The 24,696-nt window shown below is 43.5% G+C and overlaps 1 protein-coding gene across 2 annotated transcripts in view; it reads left to right on the top strand.

The window, feature by feature from the left end:
• LOC146865407 (interleukin-12 receptor subunit beta-2-like) overlaps positions 1-24,696 on the top strand; it is a 598,479-nt gene that overhangs the window by 10,812 nt on the left and 562,971 nt on the right. The window contains exons 2-3 of one of the 2 annotated variants that reach the window (XM_085631968.1): positions 7,314-7,566; positions 17,553-17,605. In XM_085631968.1, coding sequence (XP_085488094.1) covers positions 17,560-17,605 — 46 coding nt within the window. In that variant the 5' untranslated portion in view covers positions 7,314-7,566; positions 17,553-17,559. The remainder of the gene's footprint in view (positions 1-7,313; positions 7,567-17,552; positions 17,606-24,696) is intronic. The other variant, XM_085631957.1, reaches the window with a different exon arrangement.

Here is a 24,696-nt window from a genome sequence, read left to right as displayed (position 1 = left end):
GGCTTGGCATTTTTAGAATCAACAAGATGTGCTGTGGAGGTCTTAAAACCCACTGTTTTACAACATCAATTAATTTTAACATCTTTTAATATTCAACCTTACTTGATCCACGTCCCGGGTAATTATGATAGATTTTTATTATCCCGTTTCAGATTCGGACTTTTCCATAGATTGGTCAGTTTCCCAACAATCAATGATTGGTCTCATGAATTGTCTCCCTGCCCTTGTGATGAAATCTCTCCCTAAAGTACTATGCATGTTGTATTGTTTTGTACATTTTATTATCAAGTTAGGCGAACCATTTTATTGTCGTTTTTAAGGGTGATTGGGCATCGGCAATGTCGCCGTGCAATGTATGATATACAACGCCTGGATAACCATCTTTGTGTTGCAACACTTACCCTGTATTTGAAAAAAGTGATATTCATCAGGAAAAGTATGATTTTATAATGTATTTTTCTGCAAATCCTTGGGTACTATGTAATTTTTAATTGAAGTTTTATGATTTAATGTATTCATGTTTTTCTATGTATACTTTTATGATTGTTTCTTACAATCGAATAAAGTTTTTCTGAATCTGAGTCTTCCCCCCCAGAGTCTTCTTTATCTGAGGTTTTTCTGTCAGTTTTTTGTTGTTTATTCTAAGAGGTTTTTAATTCCTATAATAAGAAAGAGTGGAATTACAAGATGTGGCGATGCTCTGGCTTATTTGCACCAGCTAAGTGCTCCCACTCTTTGTGTTAGCATTTGTTCTTTTTTAAATGTGCCACTATCAAAAGAAAATTGATGTTGTTTTAGTTACAAGCATTCTTAAATGTGCCCGGTATTTTATGAGATGCCCGCCCTGGACCAGATCTTCAGAAGAGTTTGTCTAAACTTTTGAATTTCATCCTTATAGGTTGTTAACTTTGGTCCTTCTACAAATTAGGTTCTCTTATTCATTTAATATTTATTGTGTGGATGTTATTTTTCTGTCTAAGATTTTCGTATTTATTTTTGCTCCATGTAAGCATTTTATGTTGTGATAATATTTGAGATACTAATGTGGTGTGCCGTTTTGACGGCTTTTGTAGCCGAAATAATTTTTTTTGATACGATGATACAATATTACTACCTTTAATGCCCTCTCATGTGTGACACCTTCAGGCACCCTTAGTGTTTTAGCCAAAAACAAATACATCCTGGGACTAAGTTTCCCACTTGAAGTATAATAACTTACATCTCAGAATGTAAAGTGTAGTAGGCTAGCGTGAGTCCATTTCCTGCAGTTCAGTTCATACTTTATTAATGTTTAGACACCGTCTTTAAAACATACATTCCTTAAAAACAATACAATTTTATATATAATGACACCGTATAAATACAAATTCATCATACTTCAGCTAAAATCCCCAAACCCCTACTTTCTAACACTATAAGACACCAATCCAAATTTAAACAAAAATTTAGCCAGTGCACAAGCCTCATCAAAGAATTCCATCCTTAACAAAAGTGCTAGTGCGTCATTTCGACAATATGTATTATATTGTTTAAAAAGAGGTTTTAAAATCAAACAACGGAACCTATAAAAATGACGACAATCAATTAAAACATGAACATTGAAATTATGAGACGGCAGTCCGCATGTGCAATTATTCTCTTGATCTAGAAGGGCTTCAAATTTCTCAGCTCTTACATAACGCACATTAAGTTCAACCTGGAACTTTAGTAGTAATAATCGTAACTGGGCATCTGAGAATGCAGATACGTAAGGAAATACATTCATATTTTTCCATGAATCTACTATGTATTTTGCGTAGGGTTTATTCCTTACATATTTCAAGTCTGCCAACCTAGATTCTTTTTTACAGGCTGTTTTTAATTCTGCCTTAGAGAGTGAGGCTTCAGCTATTTTTAATTCTAATTTTAATGTTCCTGCAATGTCTTCCAATCTTTTCTTTCTATTTCAGTGGCACAACAGGCTGATATCTTCTGAGTATTCTGGTCTAAACGTTTATCCCAGAAACCCACAGTTGATTTAGAGGCTAGGAAGTTCCAGGTTTGCAATTTTACTTCTAATCATATTGCCTGGGAGATTGCACCTTTGGGGAGGGCCAACAATTTTTTCAGACACTTGCTTTCACACCTTTCCCCACTTCCCTCCGTACTAATGGCTAACAACTCGTCCCCATAGAGGCATTGCGTGGGGACCATTGCGTTATAAGCAACTAAAAGGGGAGACCAAGAGGGGCCACCATAAGTCTTTTAAAGTCTTTAAAGCGAACAAGTCCCCCTATCGTGGTTAATGCCCTCGACTCCACCAATTCGTTATGCAAGGTCAAACTCAGTTGACTTGTAAATATCATGCCTAGATACTTGTAGGAGGGCACACCCTCTACCCTGCTATTGCCTAACTTCCAGTCATACAGTTTACTTTTTTTCCCAAACATGATTATCTTTGTTTTTCCCATGTTTATCTTCAATTTATTAGCCTCACAATAATGATTAAACTTTGTTAACTTCCTCTGCAGGTTTACTTGGGTCACATCCAGAATTGCCAAGTCATCTGCAAATAGTAGACACAACACATGTCTTCCTCCCATTTTCGGAGAAAACAAATGAGTCGCTACCAGCTCTCCCGCAAGGTCAGCTAAAAATAGAGAGAACAATGTGGGAGCCAGGACACAGCCCTGCCGCAATCCATTTCCCGAGGGAATTCTCCTGGAGAGGGTCCCTTCTAAGTCAAATTCTACTTGGGCCCAATTCCTGGTAAGCAATTCCTGCAGAATTGCTATTAACCTATTAGGAATACCCTGACATATTAGTTTCGCCCAAAGTATACTACAATCGACCAAATTGAATGCTGAGCTGAAATCAACAAAGCAACAGAATACGTTCCCTGTTGTTTCTTTTGCCTTCTTCCCCAAAGTCCATAAATTGAAACAATGGTCTATTGTAGAGTGCCCAGCTTTAAAGCCTCCCTGATCCATTGGAATAATTATGTTTCCTTCTCTCCAGTTCTTTAACACCCTTAATATTACTTTGGAGTACAGCTCTGCACCTACATCCAACAGACTTACCAACCGGTAATTCCCTGGGATGTCCTTAGCACCTTTTTTATGTTCGGGTTTAATTATTGCACCCTTCCAACTCGGAGGGATTATCCCGGTCTTAGTTATGTGAATAAAAACTTTGGAGAAGAATCCTGCCCACCACAAGTGATTAGATTTAATTCCAATTGATGGCAGGTTATCTGGTCCCTCTGCCTTCGTTAAATTTAAGGAAGTTATCAGCTTGTCTATGGATTGAATAGAGAATGACTCCAAAGCCTCCGCACCGACAATTGGCCAGCACTTCTTCACCACTGTCTCACTTGACTTATAAATATTAGTTAAGAAGGGTACCCAATTTAATTCTGACACCATGCATCTTGCTGGAGGGACAACCATACCACATCCCTTCTGGACCAATTTCCAGGATTTTCTCATATCATTTTCCTGAAGTGTCCTAATCATCACATCCAAATCAACCCAGATAAAACCGTCTCCTTTCTCATCACCAGAGCTACATATTCCCTTTTCTTACAGCGGTAGATATCATCTAGCTTTGCCTGACCTTCTGATCACCTTGCCCTTCCTATTTTCCTTAGCTCCCTCCTAGCAACTGCACACTCCTTATTGAACCATTGTTGGTTTGAACTTTGGCGTAGCTGGTCCCTCTCTGTTGTTTCCCATATAAAAACGTTTGGTCTGCTGGGTGGTCCTCTTTGAAACGGCCATTTAGGAATACAAATCCTAATTCTGCCAAAAACGTCACCATAATCCTATCAGACTTCGACTGGACACATTTTGGAAAATTTGCAATAGGAATACTGTAACACTCTAGCATATCTGACATTACAGAGTCAGCCTTCCTTGGATCTAATTGAAGATTAAAGTCCCCTAGTAACAAAATAGGATATTCCCCCGGGAGCTCTATTAGTTTTACCAGGTCTCTCTGGAACATTTCCCATGCTTCTACCTTAGAGTTCTTCTGATTATTATCTAAACATTCACAACTAACAGCTTATTTTGTTGCAGTCCGCCCTCAATGAGATCCAGTAGGCAAGCTAAGACCCAATCACTACTTGTTTAAATTTTTTTTGCCCCCTTACTGGATTTAGGAGATATCAACATCATTAGTCCTCCTTTCACCTGACCCGTATCCGATTTGGTTCCATCTTTCCTAAAATGCATGAAACCATTTTGATGAAAATCCTCACCTGCCAACCATGTCTCCTGGAAGCAAATTATCTTGTTCCCCTCCCATATCGCTACAAGCTCTGTTCTTATTAAATTCTTTAATCCAGGTACATTCCAGGAGACAACCCTCAAGCCGGCGGGTGTGTCGGTTCCCTAATCTATCTCTTCCTCCCATGAGAAAGTTGACTCCCCATCAACGCTTAGATACACAAACCTATTGCGTACTGGGATCAGACCTGACAAACACTCTCTTTCCTGGGATGAGATAGTAGTTCTGGGACAGTCAGTGAATGAGCAGTATGCTGAATGGGTGCTGGTGCTTATGACTGTTATTGAATAGCCACGTTATTCCCTCTGGTCACTTGTCTTACTAGGGGTGGCAAAGTCAGTTAGTAACTCTAGGAGGTGGTAGGGGCTGGAAACAGGGATGCAGCATCAGACAACAAATAAGCCTAAAAAAGCTCAATATTTAGCCAGTGCTGCAACATCTATCTAAGGACTAAAGTGCTGCACAAGCTGCATGTGCAGCTGGTGTCCCCACACTGTTCCATTATTCCCAGAACGTTTCCTATTCTTTTGCATTTTATGTATTGACAACAGTTTGCAATGGTTCTAATCTCTCGGGATTTGTAAATTGTAAGTTGGTACTATCAAGGTCCCACTGAGCCTCCTTGGAGGTAGGTGTGTTTGTCTCCATTAAAGTTGGCTACTAGTCTCCACTTCTAATTGAAGTCTAGGGACTCTGGAAAATGGACGCCTTTTGTGTACATATATGTTTGTGTGTGTGTGTGTATATATATATATATAAAATTAATTTTGTGAGACTCACATATTATCTTCACAAACATTTGTGTGTGTGGGTAATGTATGTTGATGCAAAGAGTGTAATGTGTTATTTATTACAAATGGTAGAGGAGAGATGCCATAATTTATGAGAGGTAAAGCCTCAAGTCAGTCATAAATTACATGTTACACTCAGTAAATGTGCATGTATGTATAGCTAATTCAAACTGTTTTTTTTACACGCAGCACTAATGAAATACATATATTGACCCATTTCCAGGAAACAAAGGGTTACATCTGGTAAAGTAAGATTGAATCACCATAACTAGACCTTGTGACTGAGACCCCATTTGTTTTTTTGTAAAGTGATTCTAGAATGTGATTTGTGAAGCTTTATGCATAGAACTCTGAAATCAGTTAAATTACAGTTTGTTAATAACATAGAATTAAGCCGTTAGACTGTACTAATAATTAGGTGAATAAGCATTTATAATATATAGAACTCTGCAATCCAAATATAAAAACCAGTCTTAAATTTCCTTAATACAGTTAAGCTCTTATGTCTCTAGTCACTAGTATTAAGTAAATTACATATGGGCTGATCTCGGTCAACACGCCTCATTTAGACACAAGAGGACTGTAAGCTTTTCATCAGCAGAGCCACCATAAGCCCTGTTGACCAAAAGCTTTCTGCAGGGCCTTTGGAGTACAGCTCTCATTCCACCTGCTCTATTTAGAGCAGACAGAGTGATATATTTTTTTAGGTCGATCCTGGGCAGCGCATGAGCTGCTGTGAGGCATGCTATTTTGAGGTATGGCATACAAGCTCCTCCCATTTCCCCACCCATCTTTTTATTTGGCTCCTGTTACTGTCCTTCCTAAATTATAGCTTTTCATTTGTGAATAAGCTTGTTAGTATCTCCATGGTACCGCCTTGTCTGCAATTGTAACTTCCCATAACGACAATACCTTTTATTTGTCATGTTACACAGTCCGCTTTTTAAGTCGGTGAGCACTATTTTGTTTAATGAATAATTGGGACAATGGCTGGCTGCTTCTTGTATTTGCAGTGTGCCCACAGCACTCGCGAAAAATGGCGGCTGCTTCTTGTTGGAGCGCTATGTGCTCTTTCACTTCAAAAGTGACCGCCCCCACCCTACCCCCTACACAGACCTCACGGGACAAAGACAGCCGCTTATTGTGTTTAAATCTTTGAAGCTGAGCGTGGCGCCTGCTTCAGGGACACCGCGCTTTTTTTTCCAGTTTTTTAAAAATGTTTTACTTTATTGCTGAACGCGGTGCCCCACTTCAGGGACACTGTGCTCTGTTTGAGCTTTTTTTTTACTTTTAACATTAATGCTGAGTGCGGACCTAAAGTTTAAAGTAAAAATAAAAACACTGAAACAGAGCGCAGTGTCCCTGAAGTGGGACACCGTGCTCTCAGCAATGCAATAGGTTTCGCATTTTCCAAACTTTGACCTATTAGTATTGTAAAAGACAATGCCTTTTATTATTCCAGGTTTTTTAAACCCATAAATAACAAGCATTGTCATTTACAATGCCAATAGATCAAACTCTCGCAATTGCGAGACCTATTGCATTGCAAATGCTTGTTTCTGTCTGTCACAACCATGAAAAGCCTGGTGCTGAGAAACAGAGAAAAGCAATAATGTCCCCTCCCCCCACACACAATTGGGTGTCGTGGTCATTCGTTTTTTGTTCCTCAGAAACAAACTCTCCATTTGACAGTTTGTTTCTGGAAAAAAACAGGTTAAAAGTTTGGTGAACTTGAACTGTTCTACCCACCATACCTTTTATACCTTGAAAGGAGCCACTGTGAAGGCAGTGCCTTTCAAGGTACTGAGATGATCACTGGAGTGGCAGTCCTCTCTAAATTTGATGGGCAGAGTACAAATGTGATGGTGAACTTAATATCCTCTGTCATCTCAACAGATGCTACTCCATCCATTAAATAAAAAAATCAGGCCTATAGCGCTTCAGCTTGTAATAACTTTTTGCGGCTAAGTTGTAACCTGATAATGCCTGCTCCAAAGCAAACAGTCAGGTTGAAAGGCACAATTGCAGCTGCACTTTAAACACTTCTCATTCTTATGATCTTCTTTTCTAAACTTAGTAGGATGGTGAGATTTATGGCACTAGGTGTTTATTTTTCCATACAGAAAAGAATCGATCTCTTTGCACATTACTACTCATTCTGAACCGCTGCCTTTTTGATCTAATTTGCATTAAACTACTTCAAATGTGTTTTTATAACAAATTGCTAACTTTGTGTTTAATTTTTCATTACAGATCCTGTTTTTATTAATCATGTCTGCAACCATACTATCTCTTTCATGATATGAGAAAGAGACAAGGAATTTAAATGGTTTATGGGATAGGTGACGTTGTGATCATGTATTATACGGAATAAAATACCCTCAGCTGTAGGCGAAAATAATATTACATGCCACCACGAACTTCCATGCCCTCATAAAAGAACTCAGCCTACAAAGACAGAGAAGAAGAGCGAGAGAGACTGGAAAAAATCTTAAATACGAGTAAGGTATGGTTTTTTCTGCTTATAACACTTTTCCAAATGTTTAAAAAGCCTCAGAAATATCCTTCAAAAATTACATATAATGTAATGCAAACCATACCAGGTGTGCCTGATGCTGTGTAAGGGGCCATGCTTAGGTGCATTTTAGTAGGAGGCCCGACACATCAAGGACGGCTGGGACCATGGCCTGACCCCATCCCTCCAGAGATGGTTGAATTGTGTGTTCACGATCCCCTCTCCAGAATCCCTGTGATATATCCTTTGTACACCAAGGGGCATATTCTCAAGAAGCTATCGCCGAGTTAACGACACTTTATCGCAGTCAAAGTCGCGATAAATGTATCACCCCATTCATAACCTGGTGCTAACAGCCCATAGCACCAGTTTACCTGCGATAGCAGCTGCAAAAAACATCGCCACAGATAACCCCCGCAACTATCGCTAATGAGATGCAGAGTAGGCGTTCCCATGCAAAAAGCCACAAAAACACCACTACGCAACATTCTCAACGACCAGCCAGATCGGCGATAAGATCACAAAACAGGCGATAAGGCGTGTTAGCTGCAGGAAATGAACACCTGCTCTGACCTGGTGCAAAGTCGGTCCACAGCCTGCACCACAAAATGGAGCCCAGCCCAGAGCCACACCAGAAGGGCAACATATGCCATGGAGCCACTGATCATGCAGCAACAGGGCCACAACACCCACCACTACCACCCCCAGGACCCCCCCTCCCCGGGTCGCCCTCCCCCAGCCAAAGACATGCCACATCAACTACACGGAATCATGTACCAAATAATCCGCCTGATGTCGCAAAATCACATTTGGTGACATGCATGTGTCGTCACAAAAATGAGCATCACACATTCACCTTCGATGTAACAAATGAAAATGTATTCAAAGAAACACAGAACAGAAATGAAGACACATGGCGGCTCCCCTCGGGACAATCCGTAGGTCGCAGCTTGCAAGACAAAAATCATGATGAGAAGGTGTGTCTTGCACACATCAAAGGACAGAGATAGAGCGATGGAGAGAGAGAGAGAGAGAGAGAAAGACGGACAGAGAGGGGGAGCGAGAGAAAGACGGATAGAGAGTGGGAGCGAGAGAAAGACAGACAGAGACGGGGAGCGAGAGAAAGACGCACAGAGTAGGGGAGAGAGACACAGATAACAGAAGAGATGGACAGGAAGAGAGAGTGCCGACAATGCTCACCTAGGCCACACTGCTCACCTGCTGCCACCGGTGTGTCTCCAAGCACGTGCAGGTATGTAGCGCAGTTCACCAGGTCACACATCTGAGACAGATCCTTCATCTGAAACAGAGTCCAGATACATGAATGGCAAAGTACATACAATTGCACAAGACATCATCGCCTGTTCGCCACTGCGCACCTAGGCAGATGCACCCCAGCCCCTCCCGCCACCCAGCGTTGCATGCCCGCCCCTGCGCACCCAGGCAGATGCACCCCAGCCCCTCCCGCCACCCAGTGGCGCATGCCCGCCTCTGTGCACCCAGGCCTCACTGCTCACCTTCCGCCCTTGGCGTGTAGCAATGAGGGCCCACCACTTGCCACTGCAAGCCACATGCCCGGGGCCCGCGGACATGGCAACCTCCACATCATGCAGCCCCGCTCTGCAGGCCACCAGATTCTGGGTCTTGATTTCGCCATGGCAGAGGACAAACCAGTGCACCCGGCATCATCGCAGGCTGCACACCCGCTCAGCACTTCAGGTCCCCCTACCTAAGTGCACCGAAAATCACCGTCCCATGGCGGTGTGCCTGTGCCGGCCGCAGTGTATCCGGTGCCACCAAGTCTGTGCCCCACAAGTCATGGACCCTCTAAGATTGGATAACGTGGTGTGGATGCCATCCTGTCATGCCGGGGCCGGTGGAATGTGATGTTGCAGGCTCCTGGGACCCCATGTCTACATGTAAACCACACGGATACAACCAGAGAGAGGCTGGAAATGGCGTCGAGCATGTGAACCCAGCCCGTTTATTGGCAGGGTCACATGTCCTGTGACGCATGTGCTAGATGGGTGTGGTGTGGGTGTCTGCCAGCCATGAGGGAGTGGCTGTGGCATGCTGACAACTAGACCTGTGATCAGCAGATTACTACAGGGCAGAACTGGGACATGTTGCGTTTCCGGTCCCCCTCGTAAGCGTAAGTGGAGTGGGCTGGCCTGGCATATGCTATTCCAGCATGAGGGTTTGAACAATGACCCCAGGGCTCTCTGCGTGGTTCCGTACAGGGCTGGACAAGGAAGTAACAAATGCGTGTGTCCCTGTTGTTGCATCGGCGCCACCCGGGCAAAATTCATCAATGTGTCACCCTGTGACCCAAGTCCAACGACATTAGCCAAATGGACGTAAGAGGAATTCACTGACCCTACATTCATCCATACCCCCACACTTGAAAGACCATAGACACAACGCACCTGTGTGATTATGAATGTTTAATGCAAATTCAGTGGAGTGTTGCATCTGGAGCAGTACAGGGCCGTGCAAACCCCACATGACGATGTTGGCCCGTGGAGGGCCAGCCAGAGTCCTTCAGGGAATGACAAGTCCAAAGGAAGAGGAAGTGTTCAGTCCACAGTCTGATTGCTGTGTCATTGGCAATCAAACAGTATATGGCAGTCCATGTCGAGGTCCAAGGTGAGTGTCGCAGAGTGTATCGGGGGACAGTGGAAGGTGATGATGCAGAGGGCAGAGCCAAGCAGAAACAGGCCCTATGGCGGAGGTGAATGCTACTGCGTCCTTCTTACCACGAAGCCAGAGTCATCCGCATCTTCATCCTCTGCTGTTTCATATGCCTCACATGTGGGTGGTGGTGCCCTTTCTCCAGCACAATGTGTGAGTGACACATCAGGGGCCGGAGGTGGAATGTCTGCCGCACTGTGTGGCACTGACACTTCAGGGGGCGGAGATGTGGATGTAGTGGTAGCAGCAGCATGCATCAGCGCCAGGCCTTGTGGCAGCAATGCCATAAAAATGGTCTTGAGGTCATTGAGGAACCGAGCTACCATTCTCTGGTGTGCAGCCATGGCAGCCGCTCTTTCCGCATTCACCCGCTCCATGCTCTCCATTAACCTCCGCATGTTTCCCAACTCCCGTGTGACATCGCTAGAGCCACTCTGACTGGACAGTTGTTCTATTCTCTGAGTCAGGGCTCCAGCGATGTCAGCCATGGTTCGTTGGAGAGCATGGAGCGGACTGTGGGTGTCCGTCAGGGACCATGAGTGGTCCCTGATGGGACTTTGACACCCACGTATGGCATCTAGTTTGTCTGCCATGCGGTCGAAGCCCACCCGCACCTTTTCAGCCAGCTGCTCCAGGCACCCCAACACACGGCGTTGGAAGGCCAAGTGTTCTTCGTGGGGGCCCTGGGAGGCAGCCGTGGTGGTGGGTGCTGCATGCTGTGTGGTCTGTGCAGGGGGTCGGGTCTCCTCGTAGCAGCTGGGCTCCCCAGCTCCTGGAAGTGGGCTGCGGAGGCTCTCCAAGAGCAGTTGGAGGGTGTCCGAGTCGAAGCTGTGGTGGTCCTCTTCGTCATCAGAGAAGAGTGGTTTGGGCTGCTCTGCAGGAGGTGTTGGTTCTCCCTCTGTGATGCAGTTTAACAATGTGTTCACATGTATGTTGTCGCATTGTACATGTTTACATACAGACTGCATGACTGTGTACATCGTGGCTGTTTGGGAGGAGCTGCCTATTTGATGGGAGACAGTGGACATTTCGACAACAGACGTGTGTGTGTGTTTGTACTTGTACGTTAGCAACTCACAATTCCCTGCAATGCCAATTGTGATTGGCCAGGGTCTACACCCAGTCGGCACCAGTTGTGTTCTGTGTTCTGTTGTGGACGTGTTGCGGTTTGTGCCACATCCTTGTCAATGTTGATGTGCTCTGCATGTTCTGTGTGTGTGCTGCATTTTGGGAGAGTCGCCCCTGCAGCTCTGATTTTTCTGCCCCTTATCCCTTTGATGCAGTGTGCCTTTGACTTCTGTGCTCATACAGTGCTGAGATGTTGCATACTTGTGTGTATTGGTCTCTTGGTGGGAGTTGGGGGCTGGGGCATGGTTTGTCCGCAGATGTGCTCAGCTCAATTGTGCATGTGTGCCATTGTGCCCATCTCCCCCGTCTCCCTAGTCTCTGGTTGTTACTCACCCTGTTGCTGTTGTGTCCGGTCATGTTGAGCAGTATCCGGGCCCCCAACTTCTGCCACCGTTTCCCCACTGATGACTGTGGACACCATTTCCTTCATCTCGTCCAGCTTCTCCTGTAGCGCAGGACTCCCACCTCCAGTCTGCATTGCTGCCTTCCGGTTGTTGGTGAGTTTCAGCTTGGTTTTGCACTTGACATCATTCCAGTACCTCTTGACCTCTTCCATTGTCCTCTTCAGCACTCCGACTGCATTCACCTTGTCCACGATGGACTGCCATAGTCCATTTTTGGTTGCCAATGACACAGTGGAGGTGGCGAACAGTTGTTGATGGTGTTCTACCACCTCCGTTATCAGGATCCTGTTATCCTGTGGACTCAACCGCTTCTTCCTACACTTCTGCTCCTTGGCCTTCCCTGACCCCAAGGTCCCAGGCAGGTTCTCCGGGGGGCTTGTGGTTCTGCTTCTCCTCTGTTCTTGCTCCGGCGACATCCATTGTGCTTCGCTGCTGTTTGGCATTTGTTTGTCTGTTTCTTTCCTGCTTTTATGGTGATTTTCCAGCCTGACGCGTGTGAATTGCAGGCTTGTCGCTGTTTTTTGCTGATTTTTGCATCGCGATTGGCCTCATCGCAGATTTTTTAGCGTTCGTGTTTCGCATTTTTGCGGCGTGGCGTTGATTTTAACGTGGCCATTTCACGCATTATCTGGTGACTATCGCATGGTACTGCCATGTTGTGAATACTTAGTTAACACAGCATATTTTTCCTGTGATAGACTGCGATGTTGAGAGTTGCGTTAAGTTACGTTTGCAATGGTTATCATGAGAATATGTCCCCAAGTCTCCCGCTATCTAAAACCCAAGCCGAGGCAGCTGAGGGGACATAAGGCATCAGCTCATGTTCCAGGTACATCGATTAATACTTATCGAGCTATTACATTGACTGTCATCACTTTTTTACAACTGTGTTAATGTTGCCAGGTATGTTAGTTGTTAGTTGGAAGTGCCCACTGTTTCTTCTACCTTTGATCTACAGCATATTTTCTCTTGTAGAAGATGCTATTAAACTTTATCAAAATCCCCCACATTTTTAAAAGTAACAATCCACTCTGTCCCTTGAAGATTCCGTGGACTCCATTGTGGGATAGTGGCACATTCTTGGGGCCACACGAACACTTGATTTTCTCCCACTTGGAAATGTAACTGTTGGCGTGGATATATTTGGCAACATTGTTATTGGCATGCGAGCATTCCTCTTTTAGTCTTGGAAGTGTATGTTTTCATTAATGGCATAGTACTATTCTGGAAGAATTACAGGCATACATGTATGCTATAACCACATGCTTGTCTTGCACGGAAGAACAACCTATTTAAGGGTGTCTTTTTCTAAATGAGCATAGGGTGAGTAGTGGGGGACAATCAATTACATTTAAAGTTGTCTGTCAATGCAACATTAATATCGTTTTGACTTCATTGCATTCGTGAACAAAACTTCATATTTGTATCCATAATTTGTATATGTCTGCTTAAACATTTTGATTTGAAAAAGTGTGTGTGCGTGCGAGTGTGTGTGGGTGTGTGTGTGTGTGTGTGTGTGTGTTATAGTCTTTTAAACTCTAATTGGACGTCTGATTTTTGTCCAATGTTAGCATTCATGGTAAAATGTTACCTTTAGGATTCATTATTAAAATACTCAGTGCTGAAAAGCCATTGCCTTAGTACGAAATTGCATTTGACAAACAATGCATATGCAGTTTTTAAGTGCAATGAAATCAATTGCATGGGCTCATTACTAACGTGTAATCGTAGTTTCTCCGAGTCTAGGGTTCCTCATCACACTTATCACGCTATGAGGGTGAGTCGATACATTAGACGGAGGCTATTCATTTGCCACCTGCCAGGACCCTCTCTTTTATTTTTGTAACTCTGGCTCCCATTATTTTTTCTGTTTTTCTTTTTTTCAGTATATTTATTCTGCCCCCAGACCTCATCTTGTTAATACCAAGCTCTGCTATTCTCTGCGAGAGGCAACCATGCGCAGGTGGGAGGCACCAAAGTGCTGCAACTCTACTAATGCTGTAAAAAGTGTCTAATTCCAGTCATGCAGTGGCTGTTTTCAGAAGTCCAGATCCAAAAGCACTAATCAGCCCACTTAAGTGCTGTTATTTGAATGATGAAGTGTGGTATCGCAGGGATTGGGGCAAATACTGGGGATTTGGACAAAGCTCCTGTTCACTGTGACATGTAGGCAATGACTCTATAAAGAATTTTGTGAACAGTTTCCCCACAGCACTGTGCCTAACTCCCCCAAGCTCATGACAGAGGTATTGGGTACAAGGAACATCGCCTTTGCTAACAAATGGCATGGCAGTTGAGCTGAACTATTCCCATTGGAGCAGAGCCAGTGCTTAATTCTCAACATTGGCACTTATTACAGTCCACCCACGGGATTGCAGTTTGTCTGTTCTTGAGGTTAGCACCTCAGCAGAGAGTTTACCAATCCAATATACATTCAAAATGAATAACACCAGCATGTCAGTGCCACTCTGACAGATGTGGGTGGCCTGGAATAGTCCAGATTGTTAGACTTGTAGGAGTGTGCTGGTTAGTAGTTCTGTTGGTTCTGACATTTGGCAGTGCTGGCGGGGCAGAGGATGGTGCAAGCTGCAGTGGTGTCCTGAAAAATATGGTGGGCCTTGTTACTTGCTTTTTGCAAGTTAAGCACTGAGCAGAACCTATACCGCTCTGTAAATGATTGCCCCACTGCCAAAAACACAATGGACCCAGTGCGGTCCTAGTGCTTAATAGTGGCTGAAACCTTTACATGCATTCGACCCATCACCTTATGTTGTTGTAAAACAACTGTAGGAATGTTTGCAGAATTTAATTGTTATCGCTTCATGAGCTCACACGAGCGGTGTAGGGCGCCTTCAAATAGACAATGCTGGACCTTCTCGTGGCTCGTCAGAACCTGAACCTGTACAGGTTCCAACGAGCCACGAGAAGGTACTTCCTTTGGTGATCGCGCTCCTTCCAGCATTGTCTATTTGAAGGCGCCCTACACCGCTCGTGTGAGCTCATGGAGCGATAATGATTAAATTCTAAAGTTCTTAAGATATACAAGTGGTATATTTTTTTACTCCCGTAACAGGGAACAAAGGACATTGTTTGTGACTATCAGGCATATGTACATTTATTCTATCACCCATTGAGGTGTAACAGGGATCGTTTTTTGTGGTCCTGAGGAAGAAAGCCAAGGGGATGGTTTCTGAAACATGTCGACCTTGTAGGAGGTGACTCATTATAGTACACCATCTACACCTCCCCACTTTTACTATTCTCAGCCAGGGAACACAATAAAGTATTTTCGTTCCACTAGCCAGAGAATTTTTAACCATCTCACATTTTCTTTTCACGATCCCACGCACTACACATACTCACCAATCACTGAATAAAGTGCTCATGCGTCTATGTAAGTCGTAGCACACCCCGTCCCGTAGATGGGCGGGAAGACCCCAATGATGAAGCATGACACTGAATCAGGTTTCAGTGTGTGAGGGGTATTTTAGAATTTTTTGAAACATTGCCCTTCCCACAAATTGAGAGAAGAAGCTCTGATCCTTTTGCACAATTTTTCACGTATGACTAAACACTTCAAAAAAAAATAGCAGCACACACATGGGTGCATATATATTCACATAATACATGGTAGAATCCCTATGTTGGATAACAGTATCAAGAGGAGGACGATTCTATCCTTTTCCTCTTCACTCCCTCCTTTGAATTTTTGATGATGAAAGTGCAGTAGCCTTCCTGTCCCATTGATATCCCCTGGTCAAGCATGGGAGGCCACCTATGAAGCCTCAGCTTTACTGGTCCATTGTGTCACAATAAAAGGGCATGCCAATAAAAAGTCCAACAGGTGCATTGAGGCATAGCTGTCCTTTAATATAAAATTACTTTTATCCCTGCAGATTCCGACTAACACCCCCTCAAAACCAAGTGTAGAAGCCCACAAATTATCAAAACATGTCTCTGCACATACTGCTGTTGCTGCAACAATGTGAAATGGAAATAGCTATCAATACAAAGGCGAGTGAGTGTGCACTCATCTCTAGATTCAGGCACCTACTTGAAGAAATGTATTCATATCTTTCCACCACAGTGGAAATAAGTCCAACCACCATTAGGTACCACAGTCTAGACTGGTATAACAAAGATTGCTTGAACAAGAAAAGGGAGCTAAGTAAATCTCTAAAAAGGAGATATACTAGCCCTTAGGGAAGGAACTCCTGAAAGATGTAAGTACGAATATGTAAGCCTGCTAAACGCCAGGAAAAGGGAAGCAGCACTGACATCATTGAGAAGAGCGGCACATGATAAAGACACTGAAAGGTTCTGGCAACGGGTAACCAGGGGTTTAAAAGGAAGCACAAATATAGTTGGTCCCAAGGAACTGAACAGCTGCTATGGCAATTTCTATGCAGCCAGTGAAGAAGGAATTTCTATTGCCTCTCCCCAAGCAATGGCACCTTGATGTGAATAGCCCCAGAAATGACCACTGCAGAAGTATTAACTGCAATTGACAGCCAAAAGCACAGCACAGCACCAGGACCAAACATGGCCCCGATAGACCTCTACTTCGTGGATTGACAAGCCTGAGAATCTATCTTGTGCAATGTTGTCAATGTGGTAATAAAAAAAACACAATATTCCAAGATCCTGACGGTCAGCCATAATTGTTCCATTTTCAAAAGGTAAACCATAGAGTCTCCGCAAACTATCCCCCAATTTCACTTTTGGATGACGTAGGGAAGATATACAGCAACGTTTTACTGGACCGCATTCAAGTCTTAGTCGGCCACATCAGTGTATTAAGTAACATCCAAGCAAACCTCAGAAAGTGCTAGGACATAATCAATCAATGAGGAATGTAATCTGTCCCACATACATCTAACTAAAGAAGGTATCACTTTATATGACATGTATTGATTTGAAAACAGCACTCAACTCAAGTGGACAGGAAGCTATTTATTATTGGAGGCCCTGCAGACATGAGGATGAGAATGCATGGTTGGGGCCTTCAGATCACGCCATTCGAGCACGTGCATGAACCATCCAGTTTCCAGTCAGTACTGGCGTTCGCCGGGGATTCGTGGTAGCGCCCCTCTTGTCAAAACTATTTGCAAATGAAGTGGGAACATACCTAGAAGCTTTGCACCTAGATACACGGAAAATAGAAGAGGTAAACCACATTATATCTTAATTTTTGCAAACTTGAGCCTATGACTCTATTCCTCAGAACAGATGCACCAACTATACATTGTGCAGTGGCTTCATACATTTGGGCAGCGCTAAGGGTCATGGAGGAAACAACCTAGGAGCCTAAGCATGTTTTAAGTATTCTCTACATATGTGTTTATTATTATTTGGTATTGTAACGGATAGTGACAATCTTTTACCCTGTTTACACAATGTGTATTGTATTTCTTTTTGTATGACTTTTAGTCGAATCATAGAGCACTATATAAAATATACTGGTTGGCACACACATACACACTTGGATACTTTATTGATTGAAAAATAGCACAATACTTCAGCTAAAAATGTGGAAATAATACATCTGTCAAGAAAAAGCTTTGCATCTATAAGCATAGTGCCTCAGTGTTTCTATTTTTTCATGATTTATGCTTATTTTAGATTTGTCTGGCGATTTATTCAGTCCAGGGTGAATGCTGACTAAAATTAATCAGGGTGAACATTTACTAATTATCAAAGTAATTTCAGTCTGAACAAATGTCACAATAAATAACCTTATGCTCTATTTTTAAGGGGGAAGATGAAGCTGATCCAGTCTCTCCTGTTAATGACCTGGCTAAAAGGAGGTACTGTGAATACTGGAATACACTTTAGTTTTTCTTCATTTTTACCATATCATTATCAATTGAAGTCAAATTATTGATCCGTTAAGTTTTACTTCTATTTATGTGGTTATAATGTTTCTTTCAAAAATGATAATTCATCACATCTGAGGTCATAATTTCAGAGGGCCATGAAATACATATGCACGTAAGATTCTATAGGCCTTTTCCTGAAAAGTAAAAGGTGAGCTTTACAAAATGTTCATTTTCTGGCCTGTCTTTGACATTGATGTTTCTATTCCCTTCTCGGCAGGCAGTGTATCTGGTGTCTCTAGCTGCAGTGATACAGGTGATGGTTAAAGGCTAGTCCCTGTAGATTGGCAGTACCCTACACTCCATGGCAAGCTTCAATGACCAGCAGATACAAGCTGGGACTGTCAGCCATACCTGATTCCCAGTACAAGCAATTTCGTTAGTGCTTAATGTGTAAAAAAAGGAAAGTGCCAGGGCCCAGCAAGAGGCCACCCCTGCCTGCACCAATGACAGCGCTGGCAGGGGCTGTGGGTGGTGCAGGCTGGGGTACCTGCTCCACTCTGCCTCAGAGCAAGACTACACTAACAGTAGGAATGGACTATAAAATGACAAGTGGTATTAAGAAATATTTGGCTACCTGGGCTCAAGGTAAATTGTTTTTCTTCATTTTGGAATGGAAAAACAAAGGGGTCCATTCACAAACTGCATTTTGCAATACATGAATCATTTCTATGGTAGCACTACTGATGTACTACTAAATGCTACTCACTAATGTATGGGTGGGGATCTCTGCCTCCTCCTTGACTGTCTGTTCTATGGGGAGATCTCCGCCAATGTGGCAGAGATTTCCACACATGCATTTGTAGTAAATGTGAGATAGACAAGAGGGAGTGTTTGGAAAATGGTGAATACCTACTACAAATAGGAAGGGTTTAAGGGGAAGTCAGAAGGGGTTTAAGGAGTCTGGTAGGGAGGGACATGTGAATTCAAACAGCCACCCAAAAAAGAGCATGCCCATAGCTATTCACAAACTACACATCTTAAGTTACAACGGCCCAGAAGACCACAAAACGGATGTATGACGTTACAACGCACACTTTTACAACGCATGCACTTACAACGCATTTTTTACAACGCATAATCCATTACAACGCATGACATTACAACGCAGGACACTACAACGCATTTTTAAAAAATACCTTTACAACGCATTACCATTACAACGCATACTACCTTTACAACGCATACCTTTACAACGCATAATATTAAATTACATTTAAGGTAAGTATTAGATAGTATAGGGGTAAAAATTACTATTCTAACTCCAGGGGGTGCAACAGTAGGGTAAGTGTTGGATAGTGTAGGGGTAAAAATTACTATTCTAACTCCAGGGGGTGCAACAGTAGGGTAAGTGTTGGATAGTGTAGGGGTAAAAATTACTATTCTAACTCCAGGGGGTGCATCAGTAGGGTAAGTGTTGGATAGTATAGGGGTGAAAATTACTATTCTAACTCCAGGGGGTGCATCAGTAGGGTAAGTGTTGGATAGTATAGGGGTAAAAATTACTATTCTCACTCCAGGGGGTGCATCAGTAGGGTAAGTGTGGGATAGTATAGGGGTAAAAATTACTATTCTAACTCCAGGGGGTGCATCAGTAGGGTAAGTGTTGGATAGTATAGGGGTAAAAATTACTATTCTAACTCCAGGGGGTGCATCAGTAGGGTAAGTGTTGGATAGTATAGGGGTAAAAATTACTATTCTAACTCCAGGGGGTGCATCAGTAGGGTAAGTGTTGGATAGTATAGGGGTAAAAATTACTATTCTAACTCCAGGGGGTGCATCAGTAGGGTAAGTGTTGGATAGTATAGGGGTAAAAATTACTATTCTAACTCCAGGGGGTGCAACAGTAGGGTAAGTGTTGGATAGTGTAGGGGTAAAAATTACTATTCTAACTCCAGGGGGTGCAACAGTAGGGTAAGTGTTGGATAGTGTAGGGGTAAAAATTACTATTCTAACTCCAGGGGGTGCAACAGTAGGGTAAGTGTTGGATAGTGTAGGGGTAAAAATTACTATTCTAACTCCAGGGGGTGCAACAGTAGGGTAAGTGTTGGATAGTATAGTGTAATATTATGCGTTGTAATGGTATGCGTTGTAATGGTAGTATGCGTTGTAATGGAATGCGTTGTAAAGGTAGTTTTTAAAAATGCGTTGTAGTGTCATGCGTTGTAATGTCATGCGTTGTAATGGATTATGCGTTGTAAAAAATGCGTTGTAATGGTAGTGCGTTGTAAAAGTTGCGTTGTAAAGGTTGTTCCCCCCACAAAACAGCTGCAAATGTACTTCCTCAAGTATAATGGGGTTACCCAGTGACTTTCAGAACCTGTGTATCTGAAATCTAAGGTAAGGTAGGTTCTGTCGGGAATGGAATAATTACTTTAACTGTATCTTAAACATTTATACATGAAAAGAAAAAAGGGAAACACACCTAGATTGATGTAATCAAGAGGAATTTTATTAGCAAATTAATTAATTTTTCTTTTTACAATTTGCTCTGGTTGTGACGTAGTCAAGCTGTCACAGAAAACAAAACCTTATTAAAAACCACGCAACATAAACTAATCTGTGATAAGGTGATCTATAAGTGACAAAGTACTTTGGGTGAATAAGATATATACAGTGCTGTACAAAACATATATAAAATGTTCATTCGATAGACATCAATCCCTATACACCTGAATCTCCAATCCATATACACAGTTCTGCAATTACGTGGAGTGGAGAGAGTAGGAAAAAGATTGTGTAGGCATGTCAACGCTTCGACCCAGAGGGTGCGTGATTCAAGTGAAGTCACAGCGGGTCTTCTTCCGGACAAGGCGGGACAGCCTATGAGAGAAATGAACCATGAGTCTGGTGTGTTACATAATGTGAAACAATTGACCGGTGGTTGAGGAAACCTACCAGTTCAGGTAACAATCAAAGGCCTGATGAGTGTTTCAATTGATCGATGCACTAGGGATTGGATTCTGGAGAAATAACGATAGGTCAAGAATGAGATTAGGCTCCAAGGAATGGAAAGAAAATGACCAGACCGAAGAACTGAGTGATTACCTAGTCAAGGATGTCTAAATGTTTAAGACATGGTTAAAGTAATTATTTCATTCCAGACAGAACCTACCATACCTTAGTAAATGTACTGCAGCCCTGCCTTGGAGTAACTCTAGCACCACACATGGCGACTCATAGAACATAATGGAGGTAAGGCCTTAAAATAAAACCAATGGAAAATTCAATTCAATTAATTCAATGATTTTGACTTTAATGTTAAATATCTATATGGTTTTTGTTTTTTAGTATTAAAAGGATAAATTATTTAAAAAATTAAATAACTTACTATTTTGAAAAATATTAAATAGCCCTTTTAAATCATAACATAAAAATGCAAACTTTTGTTTAAAAATATTTTACATTAATTAGGCAAATAACATTTAATTATATTTAGTAAATAGTAATTATTAATATGCTAGTGCAGTGAAATTTTTAACATTTCATTCAAACCACTATATTGAAATAATATATTTTAATTATTTGAATATTCAATACAAATTTAATTTGAGTAGCAAATGTGCAGTTACGTGTTATTGTAAGTTGTTTATGTCTTTAAATAAACCAAACAACACACACTAAAATCATCTTTTAAAACAATATTGCTCACAGTAATGCCGCCTTTTAAGTTCATTTGAGAACTCCTGTCATATAAATCAAAACATTTCTCCTCGAGCGACAACCAGCCCTCATAATATAAATGAAAGTTCTGCTTCCAAAGTTTGAATTTTACTCACAAAGGCAGCAGGAAAAAATGTATGAACTTCAAGTCCAGTGGCGGTATGGCCCACTCCCATACTCAGTGCTGGAATCCCATGACCCCAACAGTCGGCCAATGCCATCCGCAGTACCCAGCTCCAAAACAAGGGTGGTATTCCTAGGGTGAGGTAAAGTCAATCGTGGAAGAAATCCAGTCACCGCCAAGGGAGCCCAGGGTCGAACCTTCACCTCCGCTAATGCCATTTCCTCTCCTAGAGACTGCTTCTCCAAACATATCTGCTCTGGGGAGCAGACTCTGCTGAATAGGAGCCATAAGGACAAAACATTCAAGAACCATGAAAGAACCATCCATGGACAAACATGACACGTGCTGCACTTTCATCTTCTGGTAGCATGTGCATGTGTGCTGTGGAGTATGGAGAGACCACTCCCACAGACCCACCTCTGTTGCAAACTCCATGCCCGACTGGAAGTACCCAAACCCCTTGGAACATGCAGCAGGCAGCGGCAGTTTCTTTATAGGGGCGTGGGGGCATCGCCCCCCTGTTTGTTTTGTTGCCCCAGGGCGGTCAAGTGGGCTCCAAAAATCCTATTTACTGCATTACTTTCTTTAAATGGCAATTTCATTTTAGCTTCAGTGCGTGGCATGGTCTGGGAAAAGTTCAAAGTGACTGAGGCGGTGGGGTCGGGGGTGGAGCCTGCTTGAATATCTGCCAGGCGTACTTTTGGTAAAGTGGGCATGTCAGGTTGGACGGGAGCCTTGCTCCGACAAGCCTGCCATGCGCACTTGAACGCTTGCCTATCTCCACAATGTAGGAGCCCGGGGAATTGCTACCACAGCCCCCAAGGCTCCTATGGAGCGCTGTCAGCGCCTGCCCTGGCCAATCTTTGTGCTGCGCTCTTGTTGTTTTCTAACAGAAAGAGCAAAGAAGCAGTGTCTAGATTGGCGCGGGAGGAACGGGGCGGGGCAGGGCCTGAGGGAGGTTACTGGTTCCGTGCTCGCGGCACGCCTGGAGGCAAAGTCACGAGTGTTCAGAGTCAGACGGTGAGTGTTTTAACTTTTAGTCACACAGGGTGAAGTAGGGCCTTTAAATCAATTTCAGGCCTTCTGACAGCAGAGCACAGTAACTAGTTGGGATTATAGAAGAGTGTCTGTTGTGACTGACTCTGCCACAGGCCTACTGGCAGTTTGGAACTGGAACACGATCCACCTTTCAAAAGCACCACTCAGATACATGCTGCAGAAATTCTTAGCTCCCACTGGTCTTACAAGGGCAGAGATGTCCGCAATGGGGCTGCCTGTTACACCGCCACAGCAGCATTTGTTAAATGGTGCATGCCTGCATGTATCTGGCCTCTTCCCAGCCCAGCCCATCTTTCAGATGTAAAGGCCTGCGTCACGTGATTCCACTCCTGCTGTAACCTGTCTTGAAGTACGTGACTGTGTCTCAGCCCTCCCGCTAAGAGGCACCCTCATAGGGTGTGGCTGATTTTCTCCAGCCCTACCGCCCTGCTAGGTGAGATGCAAGCCGTGCCTGCCTGCCCGCTGGGGCTTCAGTTGTCACCGCTGTCTATTCGAGCCCAAGTTCTGCACATCACACAGCAAAGCCTTTCATCAGGAACTGTACCCACTGGGCTATCCCTCGGCTGCTGTGTGTTCAATGGCACGGCCTCTCCTCGGCCCCCAAGCTGGCTCCCTTCTGAGGTAGATGACAGGACTACTGTCCGGTCTGTCCGTACTCGTAACATGGCGTCTTCTTGTTTGAAATCGGCACAGGCACCAGTTGTAAATCTGGTGTGAAGTCGGACTCGAGGGGTGCACATTTTACTGCGCCAGTGTTTTTTTTTTGGCAGTGTTATTGATCGACATTGAACATTTGAAGAATGAAAGGCTAAACTAGCTCTTCCTTCATTCGATCCCGTGGCCCAAACATTAGCGCATGTCTCAGTCGCAAATGCTTAACCTTCTGAGCTATCTTGCTTGTTTGCCAAAAATATTTTATGTGAGAGCCCTCGTCTTCTGTTTTCTTTCCCCTCTTCCACCTATAGCTCCCATATCATGGCACAGCCGACTGCCATGGTTCGGACATGCTCATGGATGGTGGTCCTCGTCCGCCTGCGGCCTGGCACCCAGCGGACGGGGGTACCCCTATTGTTTAAAGTTCCAGACTGCTGATGGGCAAGATGTGTTGGGGTGCTAGGGCACGCCCTGGGCGTGGGTCTTGAGGCGCATTTAGTGGGGGAGCCACTAGAGATTTATGGAGCACAGCTGAAATGGACAGTGACCTGGCACCTTAAACCTGGCACCTCACACCCACGCTTCACCCTAGCACTGCCTTCCTACCTACCTATTCATGTTACCAGAGTCCAGAGAGGTCGCCTTACCTCACTGACACGAGTCCTTCATTCCCACACCCTAGGTTAATTAGTAAATCTGTTTATTGGCATTTCTTAGTGATAAACAAAATACACAATACATTTGAAGATTTAGATGATTTACAATTGCAATAGCCGCAATAGCGTGTCTCTGGTCGTGTATGCATCACTTAATGGGAGCGGGCTCATCATTTGATCTTTAATAAAGAATAACGTTGCAGGCCTCACTACTAAAATACTAACACAGCGCCCCCTTGGAAATCATGCCACTGAGGGGCAACATCAAGGTAAGCCTCTAATATTTCACCTGCTCACCTTCTACGTGTTCGCACACCCTAGGTTAATAGCAGCCCTTCTTCCACCCCGTCTGGTCACTCTCCTCCTGGTCCTTATTGCTCAAATTCTCAAATCATTTACACATCAGGCGTCCACATAGCTTTCCCAGTCCTATTTTATTACATTCTTTGCATTGTGAAATACGTACATTTGCTTTTCAAAGTACATGCATGACTAGACATGTGAATAAAAAGTAAACGAGCAGTGATGACAACTGGAGGCCTCTGGCTCCGAGTTTCTGACAAATACCCCAGACCTTCTGGTTCATCATAAGTGAAACTTGCATGCGAATGACTCTTTCAGAGCTTTCAAGATATCTAGTTTTGTGGGTGAGAAGCTCTGTTTTTTTATCACTGCCTGGGATTTTTAGTTCTGTTTAATCAATTATAGAACCAGAAGTTTGGGTCCCAGAATGCCTGACTGTGTGAGCGACTCACGCTTGGAACTGGTAAACGAGAGAGCTCTGCATTTTCAAAGCCCTGCTGTTCTTTCAGATGCGACAGACACCTACTGTCCTCCTGGGTTTACAGAAAAACGTGCCAGTTATG

The sequence above is a fragment of the Triturus cristatus genome, chromosome 2_1 (assembly GCF_964204655.1).
Source record: "Triturus cristatus chromosome 2_1, aTriCri1.1, whole genome shotgun sequence".
Lineage (NCBI taxonomy): Eukaryota > Metazoa > Chordata > Amphibia > Caudata > Salamandridae > Triturus > Triturus cristatus.
This window is presented reverse-complemented; position numbering and strand designations above follow the sequence as displayed.